At 50.8% G+C, this 24,502-nt stretch overlaps 2 protein-coding genes across 6 annotated transcripts in view; one reads left to right on the top strand and one right to left on the bottom strand.

The window, feature by feature from the left end:
- Positions 1 to 16,470, top strand: part of TMEM163 (transmembrane protein 163) — a 228,570-nt gene extending 212,100 nt beyond the window's left edge. Inside the window, exons 6-8 of the mRNA XM_037069023.1 lie at positions 2,503 to 2,614; positions 10,292 to 10,433; positions 15,670 to 16,470. Of these exons, the coding sequence (XP_036924918.1) occupies positions 2,503 to 2,614; positions 10,292 to 10,433; positions 15,670 to 15,730 (315 nt within the window). The 3' untranslated portion in view covers positions 15,731 to 16,470. The remainder of the gene's footprint in view (positions 1 to 2,502; positions 2,615 to 10,291; positions 10,434 to 15,669) is intronic.
- Positions 16,471 to 17,831: 1,361 nt separating this feature from the next.
- Positions 17,832 to 24,502, bottom strand: part of MGAT5 (alpha-1,6-mannosylglycoprotein 6-beta-N-acetylglucosaminyltransferase) — a 358,323-nt gene continuing 351,652 nt past the window's right edge. For all 5 annotated transcript variants that reach the window (XM_037068662.1, XM_037068737.1, XM_037068872.1 and 2 more), the window contains one exon: positions 17,832 to 23,711. In XM_037068662.1, coding sequence (XP_036924557.1) covers positions 23,513 to 23,711 — 199 coding nt within the window. In that variant the 3' untranslated portion in view covers positions 17,832 to 23,512. The remainder of the gene's footprint in view (positions 23,712 to 24,502) is intronic.

Genomic DNA, 24,502 nt, shown 5'->3' with positions numbered 1-24,502 from the left:
TGTGGGTCCCAATCACAGTCTCTTACATTTCTTTACATTTCACCACACATACCTTCTTCTCAGTAATAAGTCCCCTATGTTTCTTTTATAGGGATGTTAACCAGACTTAGTCCCGGGCTTACAGTTAGCACCTCATGCAGCTGTTGAGTGGAGTGAGTTAGTGCCTGGATGGCATGTTGGGCCCTCGGATGACAGTTGTGACCTGCTGCACATCAGCTGTTTGCCAGGGGCTGTAGGTATCTTGCTGCCCTTTATGGAAAAGAGAACTGAGATTTGAGAGGTCAGCTTTGTTTCTGTTTCTGAATTCTGTACCTAAACAAAGACCTGCTGGCCCATCACTGCCCTTTGTCAGCAGTAAGCTTCCTGGACGAGCAGACCCAGGAGAGGACCGCCACAGCCTCAGGGGCTGTTCTCCAGCTGCCTCTGGGGGTGGGAGGCGCCTCAACGCCCCGCCCCCTGGGGCCTGGGTCCGGTGAAATGCAGACTTTCTCCACCTTGGAAAATTTAGGGATGAGGGCTTTGCAAGCACAGTGATTGAATGGAGCCAGAAAGGTATGGGGTGAGCAAGGTCAGAATTCAGCCTCTGATTCTGGGGCCTTGAAGTGCTTAGTTGAATGCCCCAGTCACCTATCTCAAGCTTTCTGAATTCCTTCAACACCTGGGTCTGTGTTGATGTGTGATTCCTCAATAAGGCTCACAGTGTTTCCTCTGCGCGCCGTCTCCCTGTGTCTGCAGAGGCCCTGCACACAATCAGAGGCTTCTGATTGGAGGTCCTCCCGCCACGGCCCCTGCGGTGCAACCACACGTGCAGCAGGGACTTGGGTCTGCAAAGGGACCAGGTGTGGCGTGGTCCTCACTGATAATTCAAGGAGGTGAGACTTCAGTAAGGGGATTATTTAAATAAGTTTAAATAATTATAGATGTACAAGAGTTACAAAGATATTACAGAGTTCCTGCATGCCCTTCCTCCGGCCTCCCCTCTGGTTTAACACCTTAGATGGCTGACCAGGGAGCATTTGCCCCAACTCTGGCATTGGTAACACCGGTGACAAAGCTCCAAACTGCCCGGTTTCCAGCTTTCCCGCGCACTGACCTGTTCCTTTCCAGGACCCAGTCTGGGACTCAGTGCTGCATTGAGTCCTCACGTCTCCTTAGCCTCCCATCTTGGTTGTTCCCTGTCTTTCATAGCCTTGGCATGTGTCAAAAGTAGCCCTCAGGTATTTGGTAGGCTGTCCCTCAATATGGGTTTGTTTAATGTTTTTCACGATTAAGCTGAGGTTACGGATTTTTGGGAAGGCCACCAAGTGTTCTTCTCACCATGTCGTATCGGGAAGCGTGTGATAGCTTAATTTATTACAGGTCATTTTAATCTCGAGCACATAGCGAAGCCCACTTGCCAGGCTTCCCACTGTAAAGGTACTTACTATCGTTCCTTTCCATGCCCTGTTGGTTAGACATCAGTCACAAGTCCAGCCCACACGAAGCGGGGGTTGGGGGGAATTAAGTTGTGCCTCCCAGGGGAAGGAGTTGCCAAAGATTTGTGGACATGTGTCCAAGCCACCTCCACTGACCCGGCTGGTGGGGCGGTTGCTTTGGCACCATGCAGATGGCTGTCCTGTTTTCAGGGAGGTGATTTTTCCAGTGACTTTGTTCAGTTTTGATCTCAGGGAAGCAGGCTGTCATCAACTCTTCCCAACGTTCTGTCAGCAGGTTAGGGATTTTGAATAATAAAGTGCTGAGGGAATCCAATTTCTTTGCGTACGTATGGGGCTTTATCAGATTTCTGCGGGCAATTGCATTTTAATAGTGGAGAATTTGGAGGCTGTGTCCCGTGGGAGTGACGGAGGGGAGCTGAGGCTGAGGAGCGTCCTGGGTGCTCTCCTTGGCATGTGACTCGCTCATTTGCTTGCAAAAGCGAGGTAAGGACTTAAAGGAAGCGCTGACGTCACTAGCAGACTGTATTTTTAGAGATGCCTTTTCCCCACCTTGAAGGCTATAGTTGAACTTCTAATTGCCTCCTGTGAATTTAAGGGAAAAATGTGGTCGTAAGTGTGGCTGATTTATTGGTCTGTGCTGAAGTGTTCTGAGGCCAGTGGTTCACTTAGATGCTCCAGAATTCTCTATCAGCTGCTTCTAAAATTACCTGTGAAAAACTCTACATAGAAGGCACCGTTTTCACAATTCTGACCAACTCTGTCCAACTCTGTTATGATCAATGATTGCCGATCACTTTGACCTAATAGTGCAGGAAGGAGTCTCCTACAGGGAAATAAATACTTAATGGGTTTCTAAGGACATGTAAGTCAGGATTATTTGTTTTTGATCAGCTTTTCCAGTCCCCAGTGACACAGGTAACTAAGAAGAAAACAAGCAATATACCCCCAACCTGGGGGCAGCATACTCCACTGATTGTTCTGGGAACAAAACTGATTTTAAGGAAGTGGTTTGCAGATAATCTGCTCTAGCAGGTAAACTGTTGAAATCTGGAACTTTCTCTTCTAGGATGATTTCCTGTTCAGTGTCTCCATTTTAAGTGGGATCCTTTGCAGCATCCTGGCCGTGTTGAAGTTTATGCTGGGGAAGGTTCTGACCAGCAGAGCACTCATAACAGATGGTGAGTAAGGCCAGTGCGGCTGATCTCCGGGGGCGGAGGTCACAGCGAGGGAAGTGCTGTGTGCATCGCTTTTATATGCTTGTCTGGCAGAAGAGGCCAGCAACTGGGAGGCGGTTCTTACTAGCCTCGCCTTCCCAGGCTGTTTCATGATTCTCAGGGTTCACATGTCAGGGCAGATGGCTTGTGCTCCGGGAATATAATAAACTCTTCATGAATCACCTCCATCCTGACCTCCTAGCAGGGCAGATTGGGGCCCCCCAGCCTCTTAACTATGAAGTGCAAAGGGTTTTCTAGAATCTTGGATTTTATGGGCATTGCTCCAAATAAAAAGTCAGAGTCTCTTCTGGAATCTTTAAGTTTTCTTGGTGGATTCTCCATGCTCACGTTCCCCTCCACTTAGTGAGACACTCACCTGGGAGCTGAGGTTGCAGTTAGCAGGGCTTCACTGGAAAAGTGATCCATGTGTTCTCTGCCAGAAACCCAAACCAGACTGAAGGGTCCCTCTATGTCCCTAGGGGTTTGGGGAGCTTTCTGCATGGCCCAGGGGTGACAGAGAAGGGTGTGTGAAAGCAGGAAAAACACATTTCAGTCCAAGGACGAGTGCCCGTGCAAAAATGAAAAACTTGACAAACATGATCTCCTGGCCATTTCTTTTTCTTTTTCTTTTTCCTGAGCATGTGCAGTTAATTGTCAGAGGGTCAGGAGTAGAGACATGAGCCCTTGTACCCCGGGGTGAGAGGTCAAAGGGTAAAAGCTTGTAGGTTGTTATGTATGTCTGCACAAAATAGAGCAGAAATATTGGATTTCTTCTTTTTTATAAAAATATTTTTCTTATTTATTTTTAGAGAGGGGGGGAACAGAAGGAGAAAGAAAGGGAGAGAAACATCGAAGTGTGAGAGTTGCCTCACATGGCCCCAACCACAACCCAGCCATGTGCCCTGACTGGGAACCAAACTGGCGACTTCTTGATCTGCAGACTGGTGCTCAGTCCACTGAGCCACACCAGCCAGGGCTTGAATTTCCTCTTTAACAAAATAACCTCTCCCTCTCTCCCCCCAGCTCTCAAAGTTCTCTCCTCAGTGAAATGGGTGAGCGCAGGCAGACACGCGTGGGTTCTGTTGTGGAGGGCCCTTCTCTCCCACGTGACAAAACCTGGTGACACTGTGTGGACTTTGACTCTTCGTCCCGTGCCGATGCCCTGCTGTGTATGGAGCTGGGCTTTTGCACAGTGGGGCGGGTGGGCAGGAAGTCAGAGCACTATTCTCAACTTTGCTGCCACGGCTGCCCTGGGAGGAGCACCATCAGTTTGTGTGTGCGTGTGTGCGTGCGTGCATGCATGTGCATGGTTCCTTTGAACAGACCTGACACTGTTGGGTCTTATGTGACCTGACAGGCCCACCGCACGGAGACCCCAGACACTCGTCAGGTGACCGTGACCGCTGGCAGCATCAGACTTGCTTGTGGTGTTTGTTAAAAACCACAGGTTCCTGGACCTCACCCCGGAAGACTCTGGGTCTGGGGACAGGGGTGGGCCTAGGCAGTCGTATTGTACACCAGTGTCCAGTCCGTTCAGTGCACCCTGAGGTCCGTCCTGCCTCCATGGCCACCGAGAGGGGCCAGGACAAGTGGCTCCCCAGGGGAGGTGGACCTGGCAGTGTCCCACATGCCATTTCGACCAGCAGGGCCTGCGTCTGCTTCTCTCCTTGCAAGACAACACCTTTCTCACTGCGCCGTGGAGGCCATGTGCCCATAGAAACCAAGGTTTTTAAATAGTAACAGCTGTTTAAAATAGTTAAAGGGTTGGTGTCTGGGATCAGGGCCTCCACTCCCCTGCTCTGCTTTCTGGCGCGTGTGGACCAGGAGGCCCAGCCGGTTGGGGCTGCTGTCCTCGGCCGGCCCAGAGCCGTTAGGACTCAGCGGAAGCAGGTCCTGGGGTGACTGCTGTTAGAGCCCACACTGCAGTGACCCCGCCCAGTGGGTCTGCAGAGTTCTTTCGAGCTTGGCATTGTGCTGTGTGCCATGTTAGCTGGGGACCGAGCTCCTAGTGCAGTCAGGTGACCTCTTTCCTGTGTGTGTCCCTCTGCTATAAAGAGTCCTGCCCCTGGTGTAAAGGGATAGCTCTTCCTATCTGGCTGCATCTGAAGGACTTGTGACTCAGTCCCAAGAGGATGATGCAAGCCTGCCGGTGGCCACAGCCTGTGCTGTGTGCGGTCTCTGTCACCCACACCGACGGCTCGGATTTAGAGACGGTTTGTATCCAACTGACCCTTGGAGCGAGCGTGCTCTTTCCTCTCTGGGGCTGACCCAGAGTTTGTGGGGAAGTGTTCAGTCTCTGTGGTCTGGCATTTTTTTAATCTGAGAAGGAAACTGCGTCCTTTGGCCATGGAGTCCTTTTCTCAGGGCAGAGCAATGCAGGGATGCTTGTGTTAGGTCCAGCCACCTTCAGGTTTCCTTTACGTGGCTCGGAGGGACACAGCTGCCTGAGCCCTCTAGGTCTGAACAGAGCAGAGGTCTGGCCGGAACCCCGTTTCCCCAGCTGCGTGTTCTGTGCCTCCCTCTCCTGTCTCTGCCTGGAGCGTGGGTGACAGGAGGGTGGGCCAGGGAGTGGAGGCTACATGGCCGGAACAGCTTCGTGGGCTCTCGGTGGTGAGCACGGAGAACCGGCTCCTCTCCCAGTCCTGAGTGGAGCTCTAAAGTCACAACGTCCCTCTGACTTACAGAGCCTCCCGTTTACTGTTTGCACGCAGAAGCGTTCTCTGAGTCTGAGGGTGGACCCAGCAGTCAGGCCCTCCCACCCATGACCATGGGGCTTGACCTTCCCAGAGCAGTGACCCCTCAGCCTTGAGAGTAGTCGCGCATCGTGTTTCTATTTACACTTTCCCAGACACTTTCTGTTTACACTTCATTGTTCCTCTAACTTGTCACCACTTCATACGGCACATAGAGAAGACCCCTACGCTAGGCATCTTTTTCCTGATGAAACAACTTCTGACTTCATCATAAAACTATCCACCCACATAAGCAGTATTTCCATCATACTCTTGAACCAGGGAAGCGTTCTCCTCAGGCTGAGGGAATCTGGGGGGGGAGCCAGGGCATCTGGGGGCTGTGTGCGGAGTGGGCACGCAGGGCAGACCAGTGGGTAAGGGCAGATCATGCAGGACTTCACGTCAAGGGTAGGATTTTGTATGTTTTACTAAATATTTAAACGTTGAGCAGACAGGATTAATGTTTTCTAAACAGCCCTCTGGCCATCGCTCAGGTGGGGAACAGAATGGAGGGAGGGAGTGCTGAAGCAGGGGCGGGTCTCTGGGGGAGCTGGGTGAGGTGAGTGGTGGCTTGGGCAGGGTGAGGGCAGAGGCTGGAGGGTTAGGGGTGTGAAGAAGTGTCGGGGATGTGGCCCTGGGGGTTGGTGGCAAAGTGAGAGGAAGGCGGGTGCAGAGGGAGAGCCCTACTGCCAGGGGCAAGGGCCTGTCAGCCCCGGGGACTGGCTAGGGGGCTTGTGGTGTGCTCTGTGCTGCCTTGCTTGGCCAGTGTCAGCAAAATGCACAGAGGTGATTGCCTCCGCTAATTGTGTTTTCTGGGATGAGGTTTTACTCACTCATTGATTAGCAGAGCTAAGGAACCTTCTGTGATGATCTCCTCTTGGTTCTATCCTCACTTGGGGATGGGGGTTGGGGGGAGGAGGTGGCAGGGTTGGGGAGATGTGTCCCTCATTGACGCTGGGGGCCTGTGAGGGGCTGGCTCTGGAGGGCATCCTTCAAGGGCACCCTGAGAATGTCCCTCTCATGGTCTGGCCCATTCTCTCCAAGAAGAAAGGAAGTTCCACAAAGTGCTGCTGGTGCAGGCAGGGAGCACGGGCCTCCCCTGTCACCTGGTGAGGTGGCTGATCCCCCGCTGAGCTGTATGTGAATTGGGTCAGGTTGAGTCCCCCAGATCCTTTGTCGCTAGGTTGTGTCCTTGCAAGAAGCAGATCTTCAGAAATGGGGACATCAGGGCCTGGGCAAATTCCAGACGTCCCCACACTCTGTGCTGTGCTGTGCAGTGTGGTAAATCTTGTCTAATTAGATTTTGTCCCTTTAGATATTTAGTTAATCAACATGCGATTGTTGCTGTCAGCACCAGGCTGAAGCTGGCTTTGCATTATTTAAGGTAAATGACGCTGTGCCGCAAGTTCACCCCGAAGACCAAGCAGAGGAGGATTGGGAAGAGGCGCCTGGGGCGGGTCTGAGCGAGGGGCCAGGAGCCGGCTCCCAGGTCGCCCTCGGGACGGCTGAAAGCCCGAGTTGGGCAGCCTCCGATAACTCTGCTCCCACCCCTTCACAGCTCTGAAACGCCAAGAACCTCTCATGGTTTTAAGCACATGAAAACTTTTAATCAGAATTTTCTTTGGAAAATTGATATACTTAAATTATACAGATTCTTATCTAGGCATTAAGGCCAGAATGGTGGTGTCTGTTCAAGACAACCTCTTAAACAGCCAACAGCATTTATTCTTGACAACAGCCCTGGTTTTAACTGAGGACGCAGGATGGGTGGGGCTTGGGTGGGGCTTGGGTGGGGTGGGCACATCCACCTGGAGGTGAGGCCTGTGAGCTGCGTCAGGAAGGGGAGTGCTTTGCTGGGCGGGCTGACAGCTCAGGGTTCCTCGTGAGGGGTGCCTGCACCTGGAAGGCTCTGACATTCCTAAGGATGTTGAGGGGCAGATACAGGACTGTCCCGAAGTCTCTGTGAGGCCAGCGCAGCACTCCCCTGCAGGCTTGTGAGAGGTGAAGGTGAAGCTGAAAGGAGTCAGGCTCTGTGGTAACCAAGGCTGGGCAGAGTGGAGAAGGCCAGAGGCTCCTCCTGGAAGGTGCAGGTCAACCAGGTGGGCAGACCGGGAGTCCACTCCCGTCAGCTGTGACCTGCTGGGGGTTCACAGGGGTGGGCCATCAGAAACAGAGCTGGCAGAGCTGGTGACTTGGTGGAGCTGAGTGGACATCTAGTGGCCGTCTTGGGGAACCTCACATTCTCTCTGCACCCTTTCTGAGTGGCTTCTCCACCAGCTGACCTGCGCCCATGGCAGAGACGTGGAGAGAGGTTCCAGTCTGCCTCGGGGCAGCGGTCACCTCCTCCTCCTCTCTCCCTGTCCTCTAGCCACTCTCCAAACAAAACCTCCCCCAGTGTGAGAGTGGCCGAGAGGGGAAACTCCAGCCCAGGTCACCCACGACAGAGTGATTAATGGCTTCTGCTGTTTCATTTGGGGGCCTCTGAGGAAAGGTGTGGGACACAGAGACTTAAAAAAAAAAAGAACAGGAAGATGCAGAGGCCAGCCAGATGCTGTCCATTTACTGAGGTCACTCTGGCTGCTGTTGAGGGGGTGGTTGTGGATTAAGGGAGATGTGGGCAGGAGGGAAGCAGGGAAGGCAGAGAGGAGAGAGGGGTGCAGGCCCGGGAGGAGGGGGGCCGGTCTGGGCTGGGGCGGAGGGGATAGTGAGAGATACAGTGATGGAGAATGAGTTTGGGAGGTAGGAGTTGGTGAGAATAACTTGATGGTTGATTAGCCTTGGGGATTGATTAGATTTGGGGTGTGGCAGAGGGTGGACTCCTAGAGTTTTGGCCTTGGCAGCTGGGTGAATGGTGGCATCATTTACAGAGAAGGTGAGGTGCTTTGGAGCAGAAACTGAGGCATTTGCTTTGAACATGGCCAGTTTGAGATGCTTAGACGAGTGAGTCTGCAGCTGAAGGGAAAGGCCAGGCCAGAGAGAAACCTGGGAGACCCTGACCTGCGGGATCAGAGGTGACAGCCTAGAGAGGGTGCAGACGCAGTTCAGGGACTGAGGCGGGGCGCTGAGACGGGCGGAAGAGGATCTGGCAGAGCAGATGGAGAAGGAAGAGCTGGAGCGGAAGGAGAGAGCCAGCAGGGTCGCGGGGCTGATGGAGGTCCTCCCTGGAGGCTGTAGGGGAGGCGTGTGGCAGCAGGGAGTGAGTCGCTGGCCCCGGGCACTGCTCTGGCGGGAGAGAACCTGACTGGGATGGGGTGAAGAGAGAATGGGGGGTGCCATCGGGTGGACACCTCTTCCAGTTTCGTAGAGGTCGACAGCAAACGGGGCTTGTGATGTGGGCGCTGCACAGTCAGGCAGGAGTTTGCGGTGGGTGATGGGAAGATTTATCCCAGTGGGACTGTTCCAGAAGAGGGAGAAGAACTTCAAGAACAAAGTCCTTTGGTGAACAGGTGTGGAGGGTCAGCCTTACCTAGGAACCGTGGTAACTGGAGCAGCAACTGAGTGTGGGGGGCGACTGTCACGGGGGGGCGGGCGGTGGACTTGTGTTGGGAGGGTGAGGTATTGTTGCCCAAACCTGTGTGCTCTGAGAGGAACAAGGCCGTCATCCGCTGAGAACGGGCGCGGGGAGAAGACAGATCTGAGGGAAGGGCGAGGGTGGCACTGCCCCTAAGATGTGGTTGCAGGGTCAGCCAGGGTGTCTTGTCCCATCGCTGGGGGCAGCCTGTCGAGGTCTCCACCTTGGATCTTGAGGAGGGGTCTTCCTCGGGCTTTGCTCACACTTTCTCTACCCCCACACTCTTCCTCTAGAACCTCTCTCCTAGGTGTACAGTCCCCAGTAAATACACTTAAGCTTGTTTGATCTTAGTTTTCCTGCTTGAGCCTGAAGTTAACACTAATGAGTTCAGCGAAAGCATGGTACTCAGATGGAATTGCTCTGGATATGAAACAGGGCCTGTTGGCAAGGTGACTGACCCTGTGCAGACCAGCTACCAGGAGGTCGCCAGGCCAGCATGGACCCAGAGCTTCTCCAGGCTACCATTACACCCCTCCAAGGCAGGCAAGGAGCCTAGTGGCCTCTGCCACAGTGCGGCCCCAGGAGCCCCTCTAAGCCAGTCCCTTCCCACGTGGCCTTCGAAGACTCACAGGTACAATGGAAGTGTGATACCTAAGTCTTGGGGACCAGCTGAGCTATGACATATGTGAAAGGAGATGATCCTGTCTGTTAGCTCCAGTCGTCTTTTGGTGGCCATTTCTGCAACCAGGCACCTAGTTCTTGACCTTGCATTTCTCTTCCTCGAGAGTGAAAATCCTCAGGTGACTTACACAGACCCTGGAGGAAAGGACGTGGGTTCTGGTAGAAGCCTAGCCCTGTTCCTCTCCAATCTGTATAACTTCAGTCAATTCATTTAACCCCACTCTGCTTAACTTTAGTTCTCTCATCAGTAAACTTGGATAATCATCACACTTCATAGGACTGAGAAGATCTCAGCTAGGTCCTGGGCCCAGCGGACATGCAACAGCTCTGAGGCACCAAGTATGCGAATGTGTCCTGTGTGCCAGGAGCTGCCCTGAACTTCACAGGGTCTGGATGAGCGGGTGCGAGGGAGGGAGGAGGACCGACAGCGAGCGCAGACAGGCTGTGTCGAGCGGGCATGAGTGCCTGGCAGGAAAAGGGCACTGACACTGGGGTGACAGCTCTGGCTAGCAAGGTCTCTTGTGACATTTGAACAAAGACATGACAAGCCATGTAGGGGGCTGAGTTGGCGGCCCTCCCCTGTGAGAGTGCTTCTGGGTGCCATTCTGTGCAGCAGCCGTTGGCATGTTGGAGGCATGGCTGGTGTTTGGGTAGCTTCTTGGGGGCTGAGAAAGTTCATGCAGCACTGCCGTCAGGCTCTCTCTGCTTCTTTCCTAGGGTTTAACTCCCTCGTGGGAGGTGTGATGGGCTTCTCAATTCTTCTGAGTGCTGAGGTGTTCAAGCATAACTCAGCGGTCTGGTACCTGGATGGCAGCACAGGTGTGCTGATTGGCCTTACCATATTTGCCTACGGGGTCAAGTAAGTGCCTGTTTTCCTCTTTGTTTCACTTGCAGACAAGAGTATTTCTTCTTCTTCTTTTTTTTTTTTTTTACCTATAATGGTTATACCTTGTACCTGCAACCCTCCTGAGCCTCAGTGAGGTCAGGTGACTGAAAACATTCCCATTAGGGATCAGACATTCTTGTGGCTGGCACCAAAGTGGGGCATGGACTTTAAGTCACAAAGGGCACCAGTGCTGGGCTGAGGAGTCCCTATAACTGTGAAAACTGGCTGTGAAAACCAGGGGGGATTGTATCTGAGTGAGACAGGCTACTGGAGTCTCAAGCATTCCTTTTGAGGAACCTACCCATGGACTCGCTTGCTCACAAGCTCATTTGTTCTGGGCTCCAGAACAGAGGCAGCAGCTTGAAAAGTGCCAGGAATATGCAGGTGGAATTGAACAGACTAGCTTCATGGCGAAGGCTGAAGGGGTGGGCAGGGGTGAGCAGCTCTCTCCAGGGAGGGAAGCCCCGGCAGGCACAATTGCTTTGCTGAGCCGTACCTCATTCAGCCTCAGGCACAGGTGAGGGCCAGGTCTGAGCTCTTCATCACCCTGGCCATTCTCCGAGACCTCCCTGCTCCCCACCTCAACTCAGGTTTGCAGCCTGAGTACTTCTGGTGGATCACCCACACAGGGGCCTGCCTTGGCTGATGTTGTGGGCTTTCCTAAAACCTTTCAAAGGCCCACAAACCCCAAACAAGCAGCAGCTGGCCTTGGCATGCTCGGGACAAGTGGTGATAGATCTCAACTTGCATTGCCATTCCCCTCAGGGGACCCCGAGCCTGATATAAACTTTGGCCAGTCTTGTCTTAGAACATAGCTTCAACTCCACAGCCACAGCCCAGTATAAGTGGCAACCAACCACAAATGACTGTGTAGCCCCTACCAGGCAGGCCCAAGCCAGTCACAAGCAGCAGCTGACCTTGGCCTGCACTGGAGCCCCTCCTGAGAAGCTTCAGAACCAACACACCTGTGGCCAGCTTTAGACCACAAGAGATCACCACCCAAGTAGCTCCACAAATGGCTCATCTGAAGGGTGTACACACAACCCACTAGAGTGACTCCTACTACGTGGTTAGCCCTGCACAATAGCTTGTTTGCTGTGGTCATGGAGAGGCAGACAGCCTGAAGGTCAGCCCCACCCACTGATGTGCCAACAGTAGTCAAAGCTATACTGCACAGGGGGGCACAAAGCTCACACAAGGGACACCCCTGGAGCACCTGGCTCAGGTGACCAGGGAGACTGCCCCACGGGGCCCCATAGGACACTACATAAGGCCACTCTACCAAGACTGTGTGAGACATAGCAAATCTACCTAATAACACACAGAAGCAAACACAGACAGGCAACCAAAAAGAGGAGACAAAGAAACATGGAGCAAATGAAAGAAGAGAAAACTCCAGAAAAAGAACTAAACAAGAGAACTAAGCAATCTATCAGATACAGAGTGTGAAAAACCGAGAATCAAATTACTGATCTGGAATGAAAGGCAGTAGGAAATACCCAATTGGAACAGCAAAAAGAAAGAATATTTAAAAATAAGGATAGTTTAAGGGAAAACATCAAGACTAACAACATTTGTATCACAGGGGTACCGGAAGGAGAAGAGAGGGAGCAAGGGATTGAAAACCTATTTGAAGAAATAATGACTTGAAAACTTACTAATCTGGTTCAGGAAGCACAGAGGGTCCCAAACAAGATGAACCCCAAAAGGCCCACACCAAGATGCATCATAATTAAAAGGCCAAAGGTTAAAAGGACAAAGAGAGAATCTTAAAAACAGCAAGAGAAAAGCAGTTAGTTATTTACAAGGGAGCTCCTATAAGACTGGAAGCTGATTTCTCAGTAGATACTTTGCAGGGCGGAAGGGATTGGCATGAAATACTCAGAGTAATGAAAAACAAGGACCTACGACCAAGATTACTCTACCCAGCAAAGCTATTGTTTAGAATCTAAGGACACATAAGGAGCTTCCAAGACCAGAAAAAGCTAAAGGAGTTCATCACCACCAAACCAGTATTGCATGAAATGTAAAAGGGCATTCTTTAAGAAGAAGAAAAAGATAAAAGTTATAAATAATAAAATGTCAATAAATACATAGCTGTCAACAGTTGAATCTGAAAAACAAATGGGCAAGCAGAACAAAAACAGACTCGTAGATGCAAAGAACGTTTTGATGGCTGGCAGACGGGAGGGGGGTGAGAAAATGGGTGAGAAAGGCGAAGGGATTAAGAAGCACAACTTTGGTTGTTACGGAACAGTCATGGGGGTGTATGGTACAGCATGGGGAGTATAGTCAGTAACTGTATGGTGTCCGAGGGGTATGAGTTTTATTGGGGTGATCTCTCAGTAAGTTATATAAATTTCTAATCGCTGGGGTGTACACCTGAAACTAATATTATATGTCAACTGTCATTGAAAAATTAAAAGATTAAAGAAGAAAAAAGGGACAAGTGACATCACGGATATACAAAGGACTATAAGAAAATACTATGAACAATTTTATGCCAACAAACTGGGCTACCTGGAAGAAATTTCTAGAATAACACAAGAAACAGAAAATCTGCACAGACCAGTAATTGCTAACAAAATCAAATCAGCAATCAAAAAACTTCCAACAAACAAAAGCCCTGGACCAGATGGCTTCATAATTTTATCAAACAGACAAAGAAGAATTAACATCTATCTTTCTTAAACTATTCCAAAAATTCAAGAGGAGGGGAGGCTCCTAAATTTGGGTTATGGTAGTCATTACCCTGATACCAAAACCAAAGACACTACAAAGAAGAAAATTATAGGCCAATGTGTTTGTTGAACATAGATGCAAAAATCCCCAGCCAAATATTAGCAAACCGAATTCAGCAATAGATTAATAAGGTCATATACTATGATCAAGTGGGATTTATTCCTGGGATACAGGATTGGTTCACTACCCCCAAATCAATGAACACAATACATCACATAAACAAAATGAAGGATAAAAAATCATATGGTTGTATCAATACATGCAGAAAAAGCATTTGATAAAATCTAGCATCTATTTATGATGGAAACTCTCAGCAAAGCAGAAGTAGAGGCCACACACCTCAGTTTAATGAAGGCCACACACACACAGCTGGCGTGATATTCAGCGGTGAAGGCTGAAAACTTTGTCTCAAAGGTCAGAAACAAGACAAGGATGTCTACTTTCACCACTTTTACTCAGTATCAGAGAAGAAATTGAAATAAAAGCCATCCAAATTGGAAAGGAAGAAATAAAACTGTCATTATTTGCAGATGACATGGTACTCTATAGACAAGACTCTGAAGGTTCCACCAAAAAGACTACTAGGACTAATAAACACAGAAAAGTAGCTGGATACAAAATTAATATTCAGAAATAAGTTGCATTTTTATACAACAATCATGACCTCTGAGAAAGAGAAATTAAGAAAACAATCCTATTTATAAAAGCATTGAAAAGAATACATGGAAATAAATTTAACTGAAGAGGTAAAATCCCTGTACTTGGAAAACTGTAAGATGCTGAAGAAAAAAATTGAAGATACAAATAAATGGAAGGCTACACTGTGCTCAAGAAGTGGAAGAATTAACATAGTTAAAATGCACACACTATACCAGGAAATCTATAGAGTCAGTGTGATCCCTATTGGAATACTAATGGCATTTTCACAGAACTAGAACAAATTATGTGGAACCACAAAAGACTTTACATAGCCAAAGTTATCCTGAGAAAGAACAAAATAGGAGGTTTATTACAGTACCTGACATCAAACTATACTACAAGGCTATAGTAATAAAACCAGCATGGTACTGTCATAAAAACAGACACACAGATCAATGGGACAGAAAAAGAGAGCCCAGAGATAAACCCACAATGATATGGTCAATTTATGACAAAGAAGACAAGAATAAACAATGGGGTAAAGATAATCTCTTCAATAATTGGTGCTGGAAAACAGACATGTACAAAAGAATGAAACTAGACCACTTTCTGATACCATATACAAAAATAAAACTGAAAATAAATCGAAGACAATTATAAGACCTGAAACCATAAAACTCCTAGAAGAAAACAAAGGGCAGTAGTAGACGCTGACATCACTCTTAACAATATTTTTCTGGCTATGCCTTCTTGGTCAAGGGAAATGAAAAAATAAACAAATGGGAATATAGCAAACTAAAAAGTTTTTGCAGTGAAGAAACCAACAAAACAGAACCTACTTCATGGGAGAAGATATGCACCAATGATATATCCCATAAGGGATTAATTTCCAAAACATAAAAAGAAATCATAAACTTCACACCAACACAAACAACAAACCCCTAACATTCTGATTAAAAAATGGGCAGAGGACCTGACTAGACATTTCTCTAAAGAGGACATACTGACGGCCAACAGACATGAAAAGATGCTCAACATCACTAACTGTCAGTGACAGGCAAATTAAAACCACAGTGAGCTGCCACCTCACACGTATCAGAATGACTGTTGTCAGCAAATCAAACAGATGTTGACAAGGATGTGGAGAAGAGGAAACCTGTGTATGCTGTTGGTGGGACTGTACACTGGTGCAGCCACTGTGGGAAACAGTATGGAGTTTCCTCAAAAAATTAAAAATGGGTGTAACCACATACCCAGCAATCCCACTTCTGGGTATGCATCCAGAAAAATCTAAAACCCTCATTCAAAAAGATATATGCAGCATTATTACAATAACCCACATACTGAAGCAGCCTAAGAGTCCATGGATAGACGAGGGGTAGAAAAGGTGCAGGTCACGCATACGAGGGAACGTGACTCTGCCGTGAAAGAATTGTACGTTTGCCAGCACGTGGGTGGACCTGGACAGCATTATGCTAAGTGAGGCACGTCAGACAGAGACCAATACCATGTGACCTCACTGATATTTGGAATCTGAAAACAAAATATAGGAACAAACATTAAATTTTACACTTTCAATAATTAGGTGAATTGTAAAGAACTTGTGTACAGGTCCACTTTTACAAACTAAATATTTTCTTCATTGGGAAACACGTATTAGTGGTCTGGGGTTGGGGTGGCTGGACCGTCTGTGCATATACACTAAAACCCACCGAACCACATACTGTAAGAGGCTGCAGTTGCCTCTGCTGTCTGCCTCCCCAAGTGCCCACACCCCAGGGCTCTGGAGGGTCTGGGGTGGGGTGACCTGTCTGTGTCCTCTCTGCAGGCTCCTCATCGACATGGTGCCCAGGGTGAGGCAGACACGCCACTACGAGATGTTTGAGTGAAGAGGGCCAGAGCCGCCGGTTCTGCGTTCGCATGAAGACTGTCAGGACGACGAGAAGTTTCCAGCAAGGCGGACGGTGCCGATGTTTATCTGAACGTCCAGTTTCTTCTTTGGAGAGTGTGTGTTCATGGGAACGCGGCCTGCCCAGCAGGTCAGTCTGCTGCCCCCCTCACTCCACTGCCCCTACACCCAGCAGGATGACGTGCACAGGAGGAGGACTGGTTTCCCGTTTCTGGTGGGAACGGACCTTTTCTATTTCCAGGAGTAAAAGGGTTCTTGTGGGTGGGATAAGATCTCCGCTTGGCAGAAGGTTTTTCTGTGGTGCTCAAGGCCTGAAATAGATGGCAACTGACCAGACCTGCCTCCTCTGGACGGGCTCCAGCCACCTCGGAGTTCTAGAGCCTGTCATCTCCCGGCAGAGTTTAAGGGAAGACCGAATGCATCCTTGTGTCCCTCACCCCTTTACATACCCAGAACCATCAGTATATAGCACTTCCTAATTTCTATCAATATATTTCATTTGTTTCATACTGTTTTACTAATCCTAAATCTAAACAGATTTGTTCAAAAGGAGACCATTCTATTTTTCAAGTACTTAGTGATGTATGTATGAGCTTTGCATGGATGAACTAAGCACATGACCCTTCCTTGTACATTCAGACCCTGAATATACATGTAAAAACAGGATCCATTTTGACAGATGTGAAACCACACTTTATTTGTAATAAATGACTATATAATGGACCCCACGTGCACATATCTGTGTGCTGTGTTAGGTGGTGGTGGTACACTGCAGTCTGTGAGAGGTGGCAGATTCCTCTGTAAGGAACAAGGTGTCTTCCGTTTATGTGACGTGGAGTGTAGACTCTGTGAACACGTTTCCCAACACACCACAGTCTGTACCTCTAGCTGCTTGTCCGGCCGGGCGACGGCGTCTGACCAATAAAGACCTTTACCTGTTTCGTATGGTATGGGGAGGTTCTCTTTGAGAGTTGTCACTGTCACGGGCAGCTTTGTCGTTGTGGCTGAAGGATGATGTAGCAGGGCCCCTTGTACCCGGTGGAGTGACCACACATTGACTTGGTCGTGCCCGGGGGCCCGTGGGTTGACCTTGGCCGGGACTGAGGGACGGCTGCTCCCCAGACCTCACCCCCGCTGCCCGCGCCCCATCTCCCACCAGCCACTTCAGGCTGGTTCAGGGACGGTGGTTTGGTCTGAGAGGTCACTGACCTTGGTTCAGCCTGGTGCAGTCAGAGCAGCTCCCTCCAGCAGCAGCTCTGTAGGATGTGGATGTGCTACGTGGAAGAAAGGGTCGACGGTTCAAATGGCTGGGAAGTGCAAGATTCAGCAGGTTTCTCTCCTGTGGGTTTTCTGTATATTTACTATACAGTGTGGGAGGTCGGGGAAGGGAAGTTAGGGTGTAGCCTTCCCTAAACTTACGCACACTCACATTTTTCTTGGCATTTCTGGGACTGGTGTACACCAAATGGCTGGATCTGGGAACTCTGTGCTGTCCTCTTCAGGGCAGAGCTAGACAGAGGCTGTGCCATCAAGGGCTGAGCCGTGCCTCCCGCGTCGATGCCCACCAGCCTTTGGTGTGAGCGTGGATTTGACCTTGTTTCCGGGCACGTGCCTTACCAAATGCTCACCACTGAGCCCTGTGTCACAGAGTCCCCTTTGTGAGGGGGAAATGCATTCCAGGTCTAACAGGCCCTGAGCCTTTTTAGGGACTGTTTTACTAGCACATCCTTAAAGATTTTTAAACATCTGCTGTGTAGTACAGTTATCTCAAAAAACATGGCCCGCCTTCACGTGGGCCACTTGAATCCCGCCCACTTTCAAGTTCATGCCCTTCTAGGTGAATGCTCTGAAATTAGCTGCTGGTGGACGTGATGTTAAGGGACAGAATACTCAACAGTGAACCTGTCATCATCCTCTGCTGCTTCCACATGACCTTCCAGCGTTCTCAGCAGCGTTTGCAGACGGGGAACTGCAGCAGTACAGGGGGTTGCTGCTGGGCTGTGACCCACAGGTGGCCCTGCCCCCGCCCAGTCCCCCAAGGCCCTGCCCCAGCCCAGCCTCCCAAAGATCACGCCCACCTGTCACACAAGAAAAGTTTATTGAAAAATAAAGTTCTCCCTAGTTTTGTCTACAACAGTGGGAAACACAGCAGTGTTCTCTATGCCGGTACAGGACGTTTGGACGCAGCAGCACACCTGCAGAGCCCTGCACCACTTAACCCCAGAGTGAACCAGGAGCTGTGTGAAGACACAGATGCGAACGGTCATTAGCTCAAAGACATCAAGGTAGTGACAGCAGCTACAGTAGAAAAGACACCAGCATCTCCTTTGGCATCGATTGTTCTGATATTGTCCTATTAACACCGGGGCGGGACAGTGAACAAAATGTTTCCCAGGTTTGCTCCATGTCCCCTTTGGCAGAGGTGGCACACTGCGCCAAGTCCCCACCCTGCTGTCCCAGCCAGGCTTTCAGACCTCCAGCATGGCAAACGCTCGCTGGGGCCCCTCACCCCCACCATCCAGACACATCTGACTGCCCTGGGAGCGCGTGCTGGCCTTTCGTGCCTTTGCCCCGTCTCGCCAACTGTAGGGGCAGGGGGACCAGTCTCAGGCTCCACAGAAGCAGGGATAGAAGAAATGATGCTTTGAAGGAGGTAAATTCTAGTCCTATACCCACCAAAGTCTAAAACTGCTGATTCTGCTGAAAACAAAGGAACTTCAAGACAGGACTCCGGCAAATTCCTCCGTATTCCACAACTGCAATCTACCCAGAAAAGCCCGACACAGGAGGGGACATACAGCTCTAAGTCAGGGAGCAAGAGGCTAACACCCCAACAAAACAGAAAGTGAACTGATAGTTGGGTGATTTAGGGAAAAAAAAATCACTGAACCACGAGCAGCCTCTGGGAATGGTTCTGAAGATAATCTCCCCACCTCTGCCCATGGGTGTCACCGGGAAGGTGGGATAGTTTCGGGGTCCCTCAGGCCGCCTGCAGCGGCCTGGGGGAGGAGGGCATCTTCTCTGAGACTGGGGCCCCTGCAAACCTGTTGCAGCTAACCCGCCCAGGAATCCATCCCTGTTCACTGGGCTGTGGAGGAGCCACCCTGCCCAGCAGGGGGCAGCAAAGGGACTTCCTGGGGCGTGAGTGAGTTCGATTGTTGTTCCTTTCCCCCTCAAAACAGAAATGCCTCTCTTCCCAACCTTCTCAGGAATACAGTTAACTTTTAAGGGGTAGAGTCAATGAAAACATGCACCTTAATTTCTAGCTCAAAAGGTTGCATAAAGAAAAACTTGGAGTGGTCCAGGAGGTATCAGTGGGGTTAGGTTCCACATGGGACCAGAGGTCACCCTTGTCATCTCCTGTACACAAGTCCCTGCAGCCTGGTTTTGTCTGGTGCTGAAGTCAGGCACACTTCCAGATCAGTCAGTGCATTCAGGGTCACAGTGACATCCCCAGCAGCAGGGTGGGCCCGGGCCTTGGATATGCTAAGTCCATGAACCCTCTACAATGTTCTATCAACCCAGGACAGTTTCACGTAGGTATTACATGAATCAGCTGATAGGGAGTGAGCTCAGCTCTTTATTTCTCAAGTTTTGTGAAATTCTAATAACAATATTTAACATTTACTAGAGCTTACTATGTGCCAGACACTGCTAAACACTGAATCCTCACAAAACCCCTAAGTGCTAAGAAAACTAGGTTCATTTTTTTCCTGCATCTGAGACTATACAGCTAATTTGGCCTTTTGCGGTAAAAACTTGGTTTTCCACTTTTTGTTGAAGCCAACAAGAATGAAAGGAACTCGCCCTCCACTTTAGGAAATCCCCACCTTCATAAAGAAGCCTGAATCCATTTATGTCCATCCATCTTTTCACATGAAGGTGCTCTGTAGCCCTATAGGGACAGATGGAATTAGAATGAAGCCAATGTGAAAACAAGTATTTTTTTTTTAAATAAATAAAACAATCCAGGCTTGGGATGGTAGCACATACAACAGAGCCTGTTGTTTAACAAAATGGACTTTTTTAAATCATGAATTTGGGGGCCATGGAAGAGGGTGGTGATACCCCAATCCCATCCACGATCTAGTCAAACCACCTTGGAGAAATGGGGTGGCCGGCCTGCCTCGGTCTGGTCTGGAAAGCACCAACCCACCTGTGAAGAGCACGCGGTTTCCATCAGCCCGTCGCAGAGGCCTTCGCGGCCAGTGAGAAGCACTGGGCCTCTGCTCTCAAGTGGAGCCCAACAGTCACTTTTATTAAACCCTGTGTTCACTAAGGACACAATGAAGGGGTGCATGTCCCTTCCCCTTCATGATGTCAACCAGATAAAGCGCTTAAGGGGCCAGTGCTACTCATGAGCTCAGTGGGCACTGCTCCCGGTCAGTGCAAACCCTCAGCTAGGGCTGGTCATCTTCTTGGGCCACACCTCCTACATGCCTGGGGGGCATGGAGCACAGGCCCACCGGCACATGGGCAACCAGCAGCCCCCAGACCTGAAGACGTGACCGTGACCGAGCAGCTGGGGAAGGTGTGGGCTGGCCTCGAGAAAGCCTGCACTTCTCTTGGGGTTCTCAGGCTGCGTGGGGGGAGCATGTGCATACGCGTGGTGGCCAAGGGGGCTTGAAGGGCGTTTCTGGTGCCCGGCCTGAACTTCCGCAGTGATAAAGGACAGGTCCTGTCTCCAAGCTGCAGGAGTCCTCTGTCTTCCTTCGACAGCACCCAGATTCCAAAAACCAACCCCAAAGAAAAGTGAAAAGGCACATTAGAGAAACAATAAATATCAACAAAGAAACGGATTCTCAATATTTCCAAACATACAGCAGACACACAAAAAACAAACTGTAATCGAAGACAAAACCCCAATCTAAGCAAAAATGCAAAAAGACCCCTCTCCGTTTGTACATGTGCAAATCAAATTATGTACAAAAAATAAAATGAGGTGTTTACTGGCATTAAAAGTGTGTTTCCCCTTTGAGGGGCTTTTACTCCTGAAAGTGATTACATGTCAAAGGAAAACTTTTTCTCTTTTAATAAATTAGTTAAATGTTTTCCCTCAAGTTTTTTAAGAACCCAAGACTTGGGGGAGGCGGGGCAAATTTCACTTAGGAAAAAAAATGTACAAAAACTTACAGACCAGGCAAGATACGCTCCTAGCACAGGAAAACACTGATCCTGGCTTAGGACCTCTCTCGGTGTGGGACTGTCGCCAGTTGTTATGTGCTGGTTTAGGACTCTAGTAACAAAGGTCACCCAAGGCCCACACCCTGAGAGGTGCCCTCCTCCAGGGCAGGCAGGAGTCACACCTCTCCGCACACAGGGCAGATGCGGGGCGCTCCCAAGGTTCCTGCTGTGGACCACCGACAGGCAGCGAAATCTGTTGGGGCCCAGCCACCAGCACTTCTGCAGTGCCGCTGCCTGTTGATAATGCCTTCACCACCAAGTGCCGGCTGGTTTGCCCCACGCGCAGCAGCGCCCCTGTGGAACTCCGCATCACCTCCACCAATACTGGGGGCTGGTGGAGGCAAGAGAGACCTGAAGTGGAGAAAGTGCCCTCTGGACTGTCTGACCCGAGGGTCCTGACACAGAGAGGAGAAAAGGGGGGGCCCTGAGCTCAGGCAGCCAGCAAACAATCTTTGCAGCTTTTGGAACACAAGGTAGGCACAGCGTCTTTCTGTAGAATGTAGCTTTCCACCTTCCTTGTTTTCTGAGTTCCTGTGCTTATTTAAACAGCCCTCTGCAAAACAGGTTAGTCTTGTGGAGTGTGGGAAATTGGTCTTGGCCCGCAGGCTCCCCCTGCTGGTCTAATGCCTACACTGACATGCTCTCCATTGGAAGCTCCCAGAAGAGCCCAGGAGAGGGCAGCACCGGCCCAGGAACTGCAGGGCAGATAACTCAGGCAAATTCCCACAATTTCCGGGGCAGCCAAGAGGCCCCTTCACAGGGAAAAGCAATTCCTAACAGCACGGGAGGCAGTTATTTCTCTTCCTACTGCAGGAAACTGCCCTTGCAAAGCTTCAAAGCACACACAGACCCACACTTACTCACACCCTATTACCAAGGTTTCCCTTGGACTTGTGCCCTCGAGGCTAGGCCCAGGCCTCCCAGTCAGCATTCTCCCTAGCACATGTGTTCCGGGGCCACTGAGGGGTGGTGGAGACCCCAGCTGCCCCTCCTCACCCCCTCCATTCTCTAGGATTGGAGGTGGGATTCAGACTGAGAATCTAAGTTAAAAAAAAAAAGGCTGGTTGTGCATTGGGTATTATTTACGTACCAGGGAAGAACTGCATAGCTGGCAGCATCTAGTTTTCCACTCCTAAGGACCCCACCTGCTCTGGTCCTTCCTTTAGTCTCACTTCTTGAAGGCCCACCCAGCCGTTGGCCTGGTCAGCTGTCCTGCCTGCTGGAGGCGGGGCCAGCTTCCCTGGGCTTGCAGGGTGTTGGGAAGCCAGGGCTGCCACGGCCACCAAGGCACTGAGAGCCACCCGAGGGCTGGGTGTATCACAGCAACTCACCACAGGGAGACTCTCTGAGGAGGAGGGGAGGGCTCACTCTCGCCAGCACGGGATGCCAAGGGCTTCACAGGAAAGTACCCAAAGCACCAAAACAGTGCTTAATGGGGGTGGGGAACTCACACAAGGCAGAGAGCGCAGGGGCTCCAGGGCTGGAGAGGGGGGTCAAATGAGTCTGGCCAGGTCAGGCTGGCAGCTGGTTTGTCTTCCTCAGAATATTGGTGCCTGGAGTGAAAGGCACCCCCACCCCCACAGGTGAGTGGCAAGGACTGTGAGTCACTTTCATCTTGGCTTGCCCCTGCTCCCCCAGCCAATGTCAAGTTCACCAAGATCCCATTCCCTGGACTTTGGTCCAATGTCAGACGTTACAGGGAATGTAACAAGCCCACCTGTTTGGAGCCCAGCTCCAGGGGTGACTCCAGGTCCCAGGGGCCAGCTTCACTCCTGTCCAGTCCCAGCTCACAGGCAACATCAGGACTGAGTCTCAAGTAGCTCTCTCAGTCCTGCACGCAGGATTCGCCCCCCACATGCAGCGTCAGTTTCCCAACCTTGTGCTTCCTGCCCTGGCTGGGCTGTCCCCCGCCACAGGGAGGTGGCGCCTGACCTGTGGCTGCCACCCCAGGAGCACATACACAAGACTGTCTTCTGTGCTGCCATCACCCACTGTAAGGGGCTACACCCACAGCCACCCTCAGGCGTGCACCCAGCCCCATGGCGCACCATCTCTCCGGCCTGAACCCTGCCCGAAGCAGACCAAAAAACAAAAACAAACAAAAAAAAAACAGTACAGTGAAGGTGGATGGTAAACAGTGGAAAATCAAAGAAACAAGACCTACAATCAAGACCTCTTTGCCCTTCCCTGATCCCCCACCTGCCCTCCCAAATAAATAAGTTAATGGATTTAGGAATGTTCTCAACACAAAGTTCTTTCTGACCAGCTCAATTCCTCCTCTGGTTTTTTGTTTTAAATGAATCTTGAGATTCGCTCTCTATGGTTGCTCCTCAAAAAATAAGAGTTGTGCCAGGGAGCAGAACCAGGCTCCCGGCCTGCTGTCTGCTCTTGTGTTTTGGTGAAGACTCCACTGTGATGCTCGGACCCCAGCAGGGCAACACCAAATTGAAACCTTCCACTGTAAAGTCCAGGCTCTGGTGAGAGTCCCCAAATGACGTCTGCCCCCTGGCTCTGCCAGGACGGGGCGGGAGCCACTGTCTTCCCCAGCAGAGTGTGTGCAGGGCCCAGCCGGTGGCCGCTATAGACAGTCTTCACAGAGGGCCACCTGGCCCTTGATGAAGTCCCGGCAGGGGCAGATCCTCTGGTGCCTGGGGTGGGCGCCTGCACAGCTGAACAGCAGGAGGTCACCTTGAAACACACAGTGCTTGTTCTTGGGGTCATAAGAGGGCACCAAGATGTCCTTGGCCAGCTCTGAGCTTTGGCAGATCACTTTGTACCTGAGGAGGAAGAGAAAGGCTCGTGGGTTGGAGATGCAGAGAAGGTATAGGTGGGCCAGGCTGACCTGGATTTGAGTCCTGGCTCCATCTGTGACCCTGGACGAATGACGGGGCCTCTGTGGTTCAGTTTCCTCTTCTGTAAACTGGGGATGGACCACCCTTCACTCACAGGGGAGGTGTGGGAACGACAGCAACACTTACAGAGCACGGGCCAAGTCTAGCTCTGAGGAAGGGTTATTAGTACAATCACCATCGTCACCACCACCGCCCTGCCCTGGCAGACACGGGTGGGCCCGGCCGCCTTCCTCCCTGGTCCTGCAGCGCGAACCGACCCACATGCCAGCCGTCTGCATTTTCCTGTGTTCACGGAAGCCTCGATCCTTGCTGAAAGGTGGGGGTCCAGCTGGGGAACCTGAGGTTTCCTGCTGCCCCTGGAAAGCTTCCAGATACTGGAAGAGAAGCAGTGTGTCACCGCGCCCTGCCCCACAGCCCCCGTTACTCCTGCCCCCTTTGGTCTTCCTGCAGCCGACCAATAAACTCCCTGGCCCGGAGCCCTTGCCAGCATCAAGCAGGCGGTTCCCAGTGCATCTGGCAGGGACGAGGGGGCTCTTGGGAGCTGCCGGCCGGGCTCCTGCTGCTCCGGAGGGCGGCCTTCCCTCTCGTCTTGCTCTGCAGTCACCAGAGAGCTCTGTGACAGCTCTAAATGCCCTAACACCTCTGGTCTCGGCATGTCAGCTGGGAGACGGAGGCACCCAGAGGGTTAAGGTCATGGACCATGAAGGCGAGAGCAG

This window comes from Sturnira hondurensis, unplaced genomic scaffold (assembly GCF_014824575.4).
Source record: "Sturnira hondurensis isolate 20B ecotype Veracruz unplaced genomic scaffold, ASM1482457v3 Scaffold0000256, whole genome shotgun sequence".
In the NCBI taxonomy this organism is placed as follows: Eukaryota; Metazoa; Chordata; class Mammalia; order Chiroptera; family Phyllostomidae; genus Sturnira; species Sturnira hondurensis.
Note: the sequence above shows the minus strand (reverse complement) of the source record. Positions and strands in the feature narration are given on the sequence as shown.